Source organism: Taudactylus pleione, unplaced genomic scaffold, assembly GCF_031769625.1.
Source record: "Taudactylus pleione unplaced genomic scaffold, aTauple2 ptg000016l, whole genome shotgun sequence".
Lineage (NCBI taxonomy): Eukaryota > Metazoa > Chordata > Amphibia > Anura > Myobatrachidae > Taudactylus > Taudactylus pleione.
This window is the reverse complement of record NW_028284418.1, coordinates 1,455,519-1,469,350: the sequence shown is the minus strand read 5'-3', so window position 1 is coordinate 1,469,350 and position 13,832 is coordinate 1,455,519. Positions and strand designations below refer to the sequence as shown.

General features: G+C 44.6%; 1 protein-coding gene across 4 annotated transcripts in view; it reads right to left on the bottom strand.

Moving 5' to 3' along the window:
- BAIAP2 (BAR/IMD domain containing adaptor protein 2) overlaps nt 1–13,832 on the bottom strand; it is a 271,775-nt gene that overhangs the window by 48,389 nt on the left and 209,554 nt on the right. For 3 of the 4 annotated variants that reach the window (XM_088474276.1, XM_088474282.1, XM_088474275.1), the window contains exons 11-13: nt 9,647–9,718; nt 8,663–8,825; nt 1,298–1,335 (exon numbers count right to left, since the gene is read on the bottom strand). In XM_088474276.1, the coding sequence (XP_088330402.1) occupies nt 1,298–1,335; nt 8,663–8,825; nt 9,647–9,718 (273 nt within the window). Of the gene's footprint in view, nt 1–1,297; nt 1,336–5,242; nt 5,342–8,662; nt 8,826–9,646; nt 9,719–13,832 lie in introns of all 4 variants that reach the window. The other variant, XM_088474291.1, reaches the window with a different exon arrangement.

Here is a 13,832-nt window from a genome sequence, read left to right as displayed (position 1 = left end):
GGAGGCTCGGGTGACTTGGAGCTGCACCATGCTGGCCAGGTTTGATGGCGGTCACTCAAACTTTGGTCTCTGATCAAAACTGTAGATCTCCCAGACAAACAGTCGGCCCAGAGGACCCCAGTTGGAGGTGTGCCAACACAGTAGTTCTGACGTGAGCGCAGCGTGACTAAGCAGATGGTGGCTGTTTTTGTGGCTAAGACTGCTCATGTAGCTTCCGTATCGCTAGTGCAGCAGTGCACTGTCACTGGGGACTGGTATGCCAACAAATGCCTGCCGCAAGTGCAGGCACATCCAAGAACTCGTGCTTGTGACGCCCTTCTCCATCACAACAATGTACCTGCCCACAAGTCCAGGAAAGTGGTGGATTTTCTGACCCATGAACTCATCTAGGAGCTTGGCCATCCGCCGTACAATCCAGACCTGGCCCCCTACAACTTCTTCATGTTCCAACAAATCAAGCACAAGATGTGTGGGATTCATTTTGAGTCACCGAAAGCTGCAGTGGAGACTTTCATCCAGCATGTAGAAGACGTTTCTGCTTCGGACTGGGCCAGCTGCTTCACCAAGTGGTTTGAGCGCATGCAGCTTTGCATAGACTCCTCTGGTGAATACTTTACAAAGTGAACATTATATTTCTTTCAAATATAATAATTTTTGTGCATCCAGAAACTTATTGCACACCCCCTCGTAAGCTACTTTGCTGACATTAGTGGGTCTTGAAAGCAAATTTGTCACTAGGCATAAATGACCCGTGTCAAGACTGAGTGTGTGGAAAGCAATCTGTACTGTGTTTACCTTCTATAACTAAACAAAAATAAATTCTGACATTATTATGTATAGACATTCGTATTTGGGGAAAGCTTCTAAAATCTAAGAAAAAAAAGGCATAACAGAAAGGTCATGTTAAAGAAAACTTAATGTATTCACGTAATGGTGGCAGCCATTTTGTGGGCCGACCAAATATTCACTAGACAACTGACATCACTGATGTATTAAATGCCCTAATGAAAGGACAGACTGCATTCTTGTGAATGTAAGCTCATAGCATTGTAGCCTTCACTGTGTGTCCACTAATTATTTCATTTATAACAGGGCCCCAAATCTATTACTGTACATGCCAGCACCAGGTTAATTTGTCCATCTCATAGCCATTGCAATAAGGGATACTGCAGGTGACGTGAAGTACACACACACTGAAATGTGGTATGAAACATTTCTCAGAGGACACAAAGTACAAATGGACTGAATAAGATATAATCACAAAGAAAAAGTATGAGAACATTGTGCATTATATTACCTGCTTGTGGGACGCGCTGCTCCATAGTCATCTAAACCCTATTAAGGGACAAATGAAAAAAAACAAAAAAAAAAAACACAGCAATAAAACAATTAATGATAACACTTTAATAACATGGACAGTGCTAATCTAATAGGCTGAACAAAAAAGCAGGTGGCCAGGTAAGTGATTGTTACATTATATATGTGCACATAGGAAGCAGGAGGTGAATGCAGAGCCATTTATTTGTTCAGCTCTAGTTAGGAGAAGGCGCAGTATGCCTACATTGGAAAGACGGATATTGCATCCAGAAGGGGGTTGCTAGGGGTGATCTAAAGGTTACTTTGCAGGCTTGATAAATGGAGCAGAAGAAAGAAATGCTTGATACTCGCCATGGCATTCAATATGCTGGGAGGACAAGCGATGCATAACTTAGTTGTATATGAGCAAGAATGACAATTCGTATTTTACCATTGTCATCAATAATGATGGAAGCGACAAGGACAGTTTAAAAACAAAAAGGCTTTAGAATACAAGGACTACCACCAGAAATCATACCTTATAAATACTAAATAATACTCAGCTCTATGTCAGCTGAGTAACTTTCACACATAAGGTTACATTATTACCTATTACAGGAACATTTGCATTGGTCTTGGTACAACAGTGGCATTGAATGGATACATCCGGAATCGGTATGTAATGCCGGCGGATCAAATACAGACAGCGTCAGCCTGCCGGTTCGAAATCCCAACAGCTGAAGGTAAGCACCGTAACACTCCCCCGCTAACCCTCCCTTAGGGGTGCCTAACCCTAACCTCCCCCCGTTAGTGCCTAAACCTAGCCCTCCCAGCACCCTAAACCTAACCCTCCTGGGGGGGGGGGGGGGGGGGGGTGGTGCCTAACCCTAACCTCCGCCTAGTGGTGCCTAAGTTTAACCCCCCCCTCCCCAACCCTAACCCTCCCAGTGGGTGCCTAACCCTATGTCCCTATGGCCTAAACCTAACCCTCTCCCCAACCCCCCCCTCCGCAGCTAGATGCTAAGACCCCCGGCATACCTTCGTTCGGCGTGTCAGGATTCCGTAGTGGGGCCAATGATAGGAGTCGGGATTTCGATGCCTATTTTTAGTCCAATGTCGGGATATCGACGGGTGGGATAGCACCCGCCGGTATCCTGACTGCATCCCGATACATCCAGCTGCTTATAATATAGAAGTTTGCACGGAGTCATACAGTACAGCACAGGTTTATTGGTTTGGTGTATAGTAAATATATAGTACTATATAATCTACAGCTATACTATAAAATGAATGCTGGAAAAGGAGGAAAAATACAGACTTCATATGTAGTACGCATTAATAGAAGAGGTTACAAATATATATATATTTTTTTATCTTATTGCAAGTAAATGATGGATTCCTAGGGATGGAAACAAATAGAAGGTCCCAAAGGCTATAAACACTGTAGTGTTGATTACAGTAAAATCTGTTAAGGACATTAATAAAGATATAAAACCTGAAGATTGTGACCAACACTGGTAATATGGGACCTGATTTTGAGTTGAGTGAGGTTTTGCTACTGCACATGCAGAAAACCCTTACTGCACACGTGCGAAACAATGTGAGAGATGGCAATCGCAATTGTGGATGGATTTGCCAACACTTGAGAAGGGGTTTGCGATCCCTTGGTTTATCAGGGTGGAGACTGGGAGGTAACCTAAAGTGAATGCAAATATGGGCCGTTTCATGGGCATGTTATTTGAGTGTCCCAAATCCAAATCCACAGCTTCACAGGCCATGTTTATTTGGATTTGAGGAGAGTAGCTAGAGTAGACACTAGGCTACTACAAATGTTGATGGTGCGACAGACCACACAGCCTGAAAGTCTCACCGCTCATACACTTCATTGCACCATCCCACACAAAGGGAAGACGGAGATTAGCATCTGCATATTCCCGCAACCACTATTGTGAGAGCGGCTGCGACCACGGCTGCATTACCAACCATCTCGGAATCAGTCCCATGGTTTGGCTCATCTGAGGACCCTTAATGAAGTGCAATAAATGTATACTTGTGTCCAAAGCTGGGTACATACGGAACAATATGCTCCATGAGCAATATCGTCCAGTGTTGTCCCCTCACCTGCTGGGCTCAATATCGTTCCAGACATTGAGCATACACATTGAACGATATTGTTAACGATATTGTTCAGTGAAGTCACCGGCTGCATCCCCGAACTAGCAGGATCTGAAGATATCATCAGATTGGCCTGCAAGTACGGCTGTTGAAATATATCGTTAACTATGTCTTGCATACACATGGTACAATATTGAAAGGTATGAATGAGAACGATATCGTTAACAATATCGTTCCGTATGTATGCAGCTTTACAATGTGTGTCCAAAGCATATCTTTTTCCAGATTTTAGAACTGTTACTATTAAGGTGTTTGCTCCCAAATATATAGCACCAACATATCCCGTAGTGCTTTATGAGTTATTATATTATTTGGGGTTGGGTACGGGTTCCTGGCACACAGAATACAGGCGGTAAGAAACCAGACGTCGGAAACCCAAATGGGTTACAATGCTGACACCTCTTGGTAAGTACCCTAACCCTCCCCTCCCTCAGCCTAAACTTAACCCTCCCCCCTGGAGCCTTACCCTAACCCTCCCCCAGCCCAACCCTAACCCTTCCCCTAGTGCCTAACCCGAATACTTACTGTCGGGATGTCAGTGGTCGGGATGCTAGTGCTATTGGGATTTCGGCGCCGGCATCCTGACAAGTTATTTCAAACACAATTCCTATCCCCCTCTGATGCCCAGCATGAGCGTTGTGTGGTAAGGGAAGCAAGTGAAAAGCATATTTATTACTCCACATTAAAATTGATTCATTAGATGGGTATTGAGTTAAATGGGAACATCAAGTAAAATAAGTGAACAGAAGTAATATAAATAACATGGTACGATTCCTGCATTCCAGAGGTTGGACAGTTCTCAGGTTACATTGACCATTGTTGAGGCAGCTATTGTACAAGCCGAGCCAGACAGCCAACCAGCTGCGTTAACTGCTCAGTCCAGCTTGTGTACTTCTGGACTTTCACTTGTGGCAAATATATTGGTTATTTTTTCTCTCTTGACAAGGTGATGTCATCTGTGTCTTAGGGGTCTATTTACTAAGCAGTGTTAGGAGACAGAGTGAAAGTTATAAGGTGCCAGCCAATCAGCTCCCAACTGTCTTCTCACCTTTAGTGTAGGCATTAGGGCAATTAGGTGTGCCTATCTTACAGGCACATGACACCCTAAGTATGCAAAATAGATATTTGTGGGAGAATGATTCTCTCTTTAGGGTCCATACGGGGTCCACAGGGATTACCATGGGGTGTAGTTTTGGTAGGAGTAAGCCGTGCACCAAACAGTTAAAGCTGTAGCTCCCAGGATGCATCGGCCCTCCTCCACATATACCCCGCCCCCAGCCACAGGCAGCCAGTTTTTTTAGTTTGGTGGCAGAAGCAGTCGCACTTTTGAGAACAGTGGGGCTGAGTTAGACGTCCCCAAGCTTTTATTTAATGTGTTAAAGTAACTTCTCCACTTCGTGCAGGAGGGGCCATCCCGAGATTTCTCTGAAATTTGACAACCAAGACCACAAAACATCTTTCTGTAACCAATATCAGTAGGCTAATCCTTTAAGGAGAAGGATTTCTGGTGGAAGTGCTAGTGAAGCATCTTTTATTACAGCAAATCTCACAGTTTGAGTTCACTTTGTATCCTGAATGATTTGTGTTTAATAAGAATGGTCTCTAAGCATTTTTTATGCTTTCATATACCACTGCCAGGTAGGCATACATTTTTTATTTTTATTTATTTTTTTAAATACAAAAGCACACACAATCAGCCAGGGTACTAAGATTTAGAAACATCAAACAGCAGATCCCCTGCAACAGAAGTGCCCCACTGATACCAACTTACGAGTGTTGACCTCTTACAAGGTTTGTACAGTCCGGTTGACTGTGGGTACAGAATGCTGGCACTCTTGTTTATTGCGTACCCATAGGGCACAGAGTATCCCTATAAATAAGGAACATACAGCTATGATGACAAGCTTTATCTTGATATTCAATCAGCAGGAGTTATTTTAGAAGTGTCTAAGTATTGGACTGCAGGGTGCAATTTTTCCCATATAATATATGAGGAATTCCTATATTTTGGAATTTCACCAAATATAGCATTATTTTATAAAACATTCTAACAAATACTTAAAATCCAAAAAGCCAATTTGGGGGACAGAAGTATAAATTATCTGTAATTGTCAACTCCTGGGAGCAGGAGCAATCTGGTGCTCAGGAAAGAGGTACTGTAACCTTTAGCTGCCAGACTTGTATGTACCTGCACTAGCAGAGGGAACACAAATGATTGGCTGTTATGGATTACACCAACATTTTGTGCGCTCCAGTCTCCAGCCTAAATGTCCTGCACACCAATCACAGTAATTTAAGGATTTGGCATTTCATCAGAAGAAGAATCCTGATCAGTGGTCTAAATACACCAATACATTCAAATAAATGTAATACATAAATCTGGTTAACTTTTTAAAAGACTCCTAAATTAAATGATCAGCTTATATAGTTTGATAGATACAACATAACGTACAACAATTATTCTGCACACTTTTACTAAGCATACAACATGGTATATTGCATAACTTTTGGGTAAAAAGGGTATCGCCATCACTATGTAATCGTTCATCACATTGAGTGGCATGTTTCAAGTTCAGCGATCACCTATGTTCAAGAGCCCCTAAAAAGTCTTTGGATTTTGAAAGGAGTAGTGTTGTTGACTACGGTTACCTGCCAGGTGTTTGGAAGTTATCATGGAAGTTGACACACACATTTGGTGTACCCCGAGAACAGCAGAGCCCATTGTTTTGCAACTCATAAAAGTGATTGAAAGGAGTGGTCTCCCTGCGTATATTATGTTATATATGTGTACCCATCATTCATAAAGGTTTTTTTTTTTTTTTTTTCAATTTTATTTACTTGGGGCAGTATACATCGCTTATCACAATCTGATTGTGATACATCCCGTCCATATTCACATGCATATGGGTGTTTAACGCGAGTATGTATAATTATACTTACCAGCAGGGACAGCTCTTGCGATAAACAGCTGTCCAGGCGAAGTAGTGACTTCTGGGTTTATGACCATAATGTTCATGTACGCCCATCGGCAAGTGCATGCGTATAGAAGGAGCAGCATGCCCAGTCAGAGTTTTGCTATTAGGGCATGCTAAAACTGTGGCTGGGCATGCAGAGATGTTTTGTTCCAGAGGTGGATTTAGGGTTCAGGTCGCCCCTAGGCACATTATTGGCCACTCTCTTCTTTCACAAATGCCCTCAGCCTCTATGATCACAAGCAGTTAAGCATAGCAGACCCACCCAGCAGGAGTTACTGGCAGCTCTGCAGAGTCATGCAGGCTCAGCTGAGGCCATGATGAAGGGGTGAGAGCCTGACTGATGAAAGGCCTAAGCGTCGGTACCAATTAGACAGGTAGCCCCACCTCTCCTGCACGCAAATTGCTGCCCACGATCCCCCCCCCCCACTGGTGCTACATAAAAAAAAAAGTTCAGCGGCTCTGGTGCAGGGTGGCAGTTCCAGGTGGCCTGCAATGCCACCCCATCAAGTGGCACCCCTGAGCACTGTGTAGTTCCATAGCAGCTGGAGGGCCACATGTTGAATATCCCTGCTTTAGGGTCAGTCCAGATCATGAGTTTTTCAGGTCACCCAGCAGGCAGAGGCATTTATTTTCACTTGTGACTCTGTGAGGAAGCCTGGAAAACATGTACTGTTTGGGGTCATAAGGACAGAGTTTGGGAACCTATGCTCTAGAGTAGGGGTGGGCAATAAGCGGCCCCCCAGCTGTTGTAGAGCTACACATCTCAGTATGTCCTGCCAGGGTTTTGCCATTTGGCCATGTTACTGTTGCCAGGCATGCTGGGATTTGTAGTTTAACAGCTGGAGGGCCTCTTATTGCCCACCCCTGCTCTAGAGCATCCTATTTTAGAACATGGCAAATGGGTGTCCCTTGGAGTCCCACCAAGACTACTTGAGCCACTCACCTCTTGGTGTAGGTTGAACCCCTATGACTTTGAGGAGGCTCAGTGATGGAGCAGGCATCAATCCTAGACCAGTGAGTTAAGGATCTCTCGGTGGTAGTGACACAATTTGAACTTGTTTAGGATCACATCAGTGATTGAATCTTTAAGTCTTCATGGACCTACAAAATGCAGAACACCAAGCGGCCTTGGTGCCTGCCCTGCTGGCGGAGTAAACAATCTGGCATAGTAGCTCTCCTAGTTAATCTGTGACTATAAATCCTTAAGGGTATGGTTGTACAAAAGGTTCATGGTGTGGTGAACCTCCTGTATGTTTAAGCATTATTCCGTGTGCTTTAAACTAGAAAATAAAGTACACTTGTACTGGTCTATTTGCCTAAGTGACTTAAAAAAATAAATTAGAGCTACCCTCGGCTAGCGCACCAGGCTGGCTTCAGGCGGACTATCTAGCACTGTGTGGGCAAGAGTTACACGTAATCCCGATATTCTCACATAAGACTTCTGCATTTAATTTGCAAATAGAAGGCAATTATATATAGTCTTTGTTGGCCAACTGTACTGGGCCGAGTGATTTATGTGCCTATTTATTAGATTACCTATTCATGTGTTATCATACTTGCTTTGGTCACCTATTCATGTATTATTATCATGGTTGCTATTACTTATATTTTGATTGAGCAACTTTCATTTTGTGCACCCATCAGGAAGCAGCCATTCTGTGAGAATGAGAACACCGGTCTATTACACCAAGAAGCTGCATTCTGTTCAGTGTAGCTTCATACACAATGTGGCCTATACAGTTTGGTAACAGAGGTTCCCAAACTTTCTTGAACCACGGCACCCTAGAGTATCAGCATTAGTTTCACAGCACCCCTAGGCCAAAAGTTTCTTTAGGAAATCAGGAAAAAATATAAAAATTAAGCAACCTTTCATCTTAGGTTCATTTAAGTGATGGTGGACAGGGTTTGTCCACATATTTTATGACTGGCAGGCACAACCAGTGCTAGTGGCTATCACATGGACCATAAATAATTTGATTTAGTCCTGGACCACCAGCTTGTGGCACACCTGCAACTACTCTGTGGCACCACAGCGTGCCACGGCACCCAGTTTGGGAACCACTGTACTAACATGACAAAAAAAAAGAGTGCAATCATTTTTACAAGTACAAGACAGGTAGACAGTCTAAAGGGCCCAATGTTAACTACCAGATATTAGAGGTCGCAGTCAGATGCCAACAGCTATTTAGTATCATTGGTTAGTGTTTTTGTCTCACCTGTGTAAAGGCTGGAGCAGCCACACTGTAGGGCCGTGGTTTGAAGGAGCTTACAGCTTGGGGAGGGAAACCGCGTGCAGCCATATTGTAGTCTGGAGGTGGCATAGAAAGGTCATCTTTATCTAGCAAATTCCCAGTGCTGCTACTCTTCCCAGGTTGTAAACTGTAGGGGCACAATAAACAAACAATATATATTTTAGCATCTCAATATAGCAACAAACTAGTGTAATTCAAGTGACTTGTTTAGGACTTTAGGTCAAATAGAATACGTACACCTACAGATGTGTCCTCATACATCTAGCCTCCTTGCGCATTAAACAGCCATCTAGCCGCACCATGCAGCGGTGCGACTTTGTAGCGCAGAGAATCTTTCTGTGCAACTTTTTACCTTCGAATGTGTCTTATTCACACAGCAAATAGGATGTACAAGCAGTTTCTGCCGATTTAAATGATATGTGGAATACCTATATTCTGTGTGCGACTGCATCAGCATGCAAAACTATTCGTTACAATGTCACAGCCGCTGACACTATAACGTAGCATCTCGCATTATAGTCTCACAGCCGCTGACACTAACATAGCGCTTCGCATGCAGATACATCCACAGTCGCACACATAATACAGGCATGCCGCAGATCATTTTAATCAGCAGAAGCTTTTGCATCACTGTGCGAATAACATGCATTTGAAGGTAAACAGTTGCACAGAAAGGCGCTTGGCGCTATAGTCACACGGAGCTCCCGTGCGTGGTGTAGCGCACGGAGAATAGAAGTATGTGGACACATCTGTACAACTTACTGAAAGCACAAGGAATAATTTAGCCATTTAGAGAGCTAAGGCAATATTCATAAATATACAGCTCATCATGAAGTAGCAGCAAGCAGCACCACTGAAGTTACTTTCGTTTGAATAAGGGATCAGCCCACAATATGGCTGCCTCCATTGTGTGTAGGTGACTGGAATACTTAAAGCCTGTTTACTCACTTCATCTGTGCTCGGCCTCCTGTATCTCCACGGTCTAACACTCGTGTGTAAGAGAAAGGGAACCATCCTCTCCTAGAAGGCAGAAAAGGAACGGAGATGGGCAAATAGTCTATGATAAAAAAGGTTTATTGTGATGGGAATCCATTGCTTGTGCTTATTTCTAAGTCAAATCCATATTTAGCACAATATACTGTAGTTTAGCAGAGTTTTAGATGTACAAAATAACAAAATGTCACCAACAATTCCCAAAATGGGAAACTGCAGAATTAAATTGTATGAATACATAAATTGTTTTGTGAGTGTAATTAATATATAGTCTGGATAATGTCAAGATGCTCAGAAACAATGAATCACATACTTATTGCAGGTAACCAGCAGTGTGTAGATTCACTTTAATATAGCACTGTATAGCTATTTGTAATTCCTGTCTAACAGGAATACATTAGGAGGCTAAGGGCCTTATTTTAGGTCGCACGTGATGAGGTAGCACTTCCAGCAATTGGAGTTGGGGAACATTCGGAGTTAGATTAATCTCTGCGACCTCACCTCCCCCAGCTCTACAGACGCTATAGCAGCCGCCATCGCTAAAAACACCACGTACACTTACCCCCATGCATGGGGCAGAAGATCCAGCTGAAATGGTGCTACCTCCTCATATGCTCAACGCAGTAGGTAGCAACTTGCTCCACACGCCAATGGGACACTTCTACATTTGAATGTACCATTGTCACCCAGTTATGCCCATTGAACTGGAAAGAAGCGACTAAGACTTACAATCTCTCCTAGAGGCTCTAAGCTGCCTATGAAGACTGAAATGTAACTCAGAATCCGGCTCTAATTCAGGAGCCATGGTCGGGTAGATATTCTTGGGAGATACTCCTTCCTAAGGACCGTGAACAAATGCTAGTTGGTCCATACAGCTTTTGTTTATAGTCTAGTTTCATTTTTTTTTTTTTTTTTAATTTATTTGAAATCATAAAATCAAGATCTAGCTGAAAAAAAAAAAAATCAAAAACAAAGCTCAGTTTTGAAAGGAATATTTTCTAAATGTTTTCTCATGGCTCATTCTGAAGAAGCTTCATGCTTTACATACATTAGGAGAAGGGAGATAGAAGTAAATAGTCAGAACCAAGTCTACTCTACAAGAGGAGACAGCTGTCGGCCCTTCATTGATATTTCCTCTCCTGAAGTTTTGTATCAAGTTCGGTCAGTCACACCCTGTAAGTAACCACATAAGCAAGTCATGAAGTAAAGAAGACTGAGCTTGGCTTCTGTGGGCAAATAGCAAGTTCAGTTCCACTTGATTCCCTCCATACAGAGGTCATCCAGATTTCTGGTATGAGAAAGAAAAATGTACAGGGGGGAATCCAATTAGCGCTAATTACCCATGCCACGAGAGGAAATGCTATTCAATATAATTTTCCCTGTGCAGTAAAACAAGCGGTTAACACGTGGAAAGCCACCGGTTCCATGTAATGTGCGGAAAAATGGGTTATTCCCGCACCTTAACCCCTTGCAGCTAATTGGATTCCTCCCAATCTGCACTATGTTTCATCTGTGAAAAATATCTGTTTGATTCCTTGTTACTTCCTTAAAAGGGGAGTACGGGGGAGGGAACATTTTTGTGGATCCTGAGGGGCGTGTTGAAGTAGTGATATCTTCTATAAACCAGTTAGTGATCTGCATCTAATACTCTGACAAATATAAGAAATAAGGGTGTGTGAAGAAGACTAAAGGTCCATGTATATCAATCTTATCAGCTACTGAATTCAGTTTCCCATCTAAATCAGTGCTCGAAGTGTGCCGGTATGACATACCGGTACTTCAAGCACTAAACTTTTTTTACAAGTTTTCAGGGACAGCAGTGTGCGGTTATGAAAGTACAGGCAGCCGGTGCTTTGCACCGGAGCCCTTGGTATTAGAAGTACTAATAATGAGTCTGTTGGACTCATAGTATGCTGGCTGGTCAGTCACAGCCGGTTCCTGGCTGGCACATAGCTAGGAACCATTCGGTGCTCTGCTTTGCCAATCACGGCTCTTCCCCTCATGTGACATATGACATCACATACTTCTGCCTCCGCATTGTGTTCGATGCCTGCCGGCCGGGCAGGTACTGTCGGGCAGCGGAACCACAGAGGTCATAGCTTCGGGGGCTCAGGAAGTGTGGCTGGGGTGAGAACAGGAACTAATCCTGTGCAGAGAAACAGGAGGTGGGTCCCGTCTGAGCAGCACATAAGGACTCCGAGGAGGAGCGGGGCCGCGGGAGAGTGGCTGGGACCAGCCACAACAGGAGGAGAAAAAAAGGAGAGTTATATATACGTATATCCCGGGCCTATCGCTTACTGTAAACATGTCACATATTTACTGTTCTCACTCCCTTTTGCCCCTGGTATATACAGTCTTCCCTTCCTGTCCCCCAATGTGTGCCCTGTCCCCATGTGTGCGCTGTCCCCCCTCCCTGTCCCCATGTGTGCGCTGTCCCCCCTCCCTGTCCCCATGTGTGCGCTGTCCCCCCTCCCTGTCCCCATGTGTGCGCTGTCCCCCCTCCCTGTCCCCATGTGTGCGCTGTCCCCCCTCCCTGTCCCCATGTGTGCGCTGTCCCCCCTCCCTGTCCCCATGTGTGCGCTGTCCTCCCTCCCTGTCCCCATGTGTGTGCTGTCCTCCCTCTCTGCCCCATGTGTGTGCTGTATCCCCTCTCTACCCCCATGTGTGTGCTGTATCCCCTCTCTACCCCCATGTGTGCGCTTTCCCCCCTCCCTGTCCCCGTGTGTGCTGTACCCCCTCTCTGCCCCCATGTGTGTGCTGTACCCCCCTCCCTGTCCCCGTGTGTGCTGTACCCCCTCTCTGCCCCCATGTGTGTGCTGTACCCCCTCTCTGTCCTCATGTGTGCACATTCCCCCCTGCCTGTCCCCATGTGTGTGCTGTCCTCCCTCACTGTCCCCATGTGTGTGCTGTCCTTCCATGTGTACATCACCCCTGTGTCCCTCACCTCCTCTGTGTACTCCTCCACCCCTGTGTATCACACTGGAAAAGTGCAAGGTTAAAGAGGTATAAAGTTTAAGGGAAAGAGGAAGAGGAGCAGGGGTGACATGAGACATTAATGAAATGTTGACGACCCCATTTTGAGCATCAATGTGCTTGTGACGCATTGGCCACACCCATTTTCTTTGTGCGCGCGCACAGGCTACCTCCATACCCCCACTTCAGAATTCCCGCCTCGACCAATGATCTAAACCATAATCATTGCTAGTGCTGTGAAGCCTAATCCTGCCTGCACATAGGACCTCATTCAGAGCCACTCGCAAAAAGCAGCCAGGTATGCAAATCAAGCGCTCGCTCTTTGCGCTGTAAGGACGCCCTCTATGTCTTAGTGAGTGACAGCAGTTAGCGTACGCTGGACTATAAAACCTCCCACCTGTCACTCGCAGCACACGTCCTCTCCGGGAAGTGTCTGATTAATCGTGAACATCGAGGGCCATCGGAGCTGCTCGCAGTGCTTGGGGTTGACCTAAGCTACCCCAAGCACTGCGAGCAGTTCTGGCTAAAATACAACCAACTCATGTGTGCAATGACGCTACTTTGCTAATTATGCACGCCCATTAAATGCCCTTCTGACGGTCAGACATGCCTGCGTTCGCACAACCACTCCCCCATTCACAAGCACCTTCCTCTGTTACCACCCACAAACGGCACAATCTGTCACTCAAACTAGCGCCCTGTCTGTGTACTACGAGTGCTCGAGTGTGCATCACAGACACTATTTTGCGCACGCGCACTACGACTTAGATGCATGCGCAGACGAGCGAAAATCGCTCATAACGAGCGAACGCAGCTTAGCAAGCGGCTCTGAATGAGGTCCAAAATGTACTAAAGAAACTGCAGCTAATCGCAAGAAAGCAGCTCTACAATGCAACATGTACCATATACCATCCTCCATCCAAAATGACCCTTTCCTCTCAGTACACACTGTTCAGCCCAGGATATTTTAATGGCAATATAGGTAGTGTCGTTAATTAGACGTGCAAGGATTGTTTCCGATCAATTAATTGAGCCCAGATTATTAGTTAGTTAGAAAGCCAAAGAATTTATCAGTTCAACTGTTAATCACCATTTTCATAACGGATAATGAATGAGTAAACAGTGGTTTAAAAATTCTTGACCAGCTTTGGCTCAAACAAATAAGCCC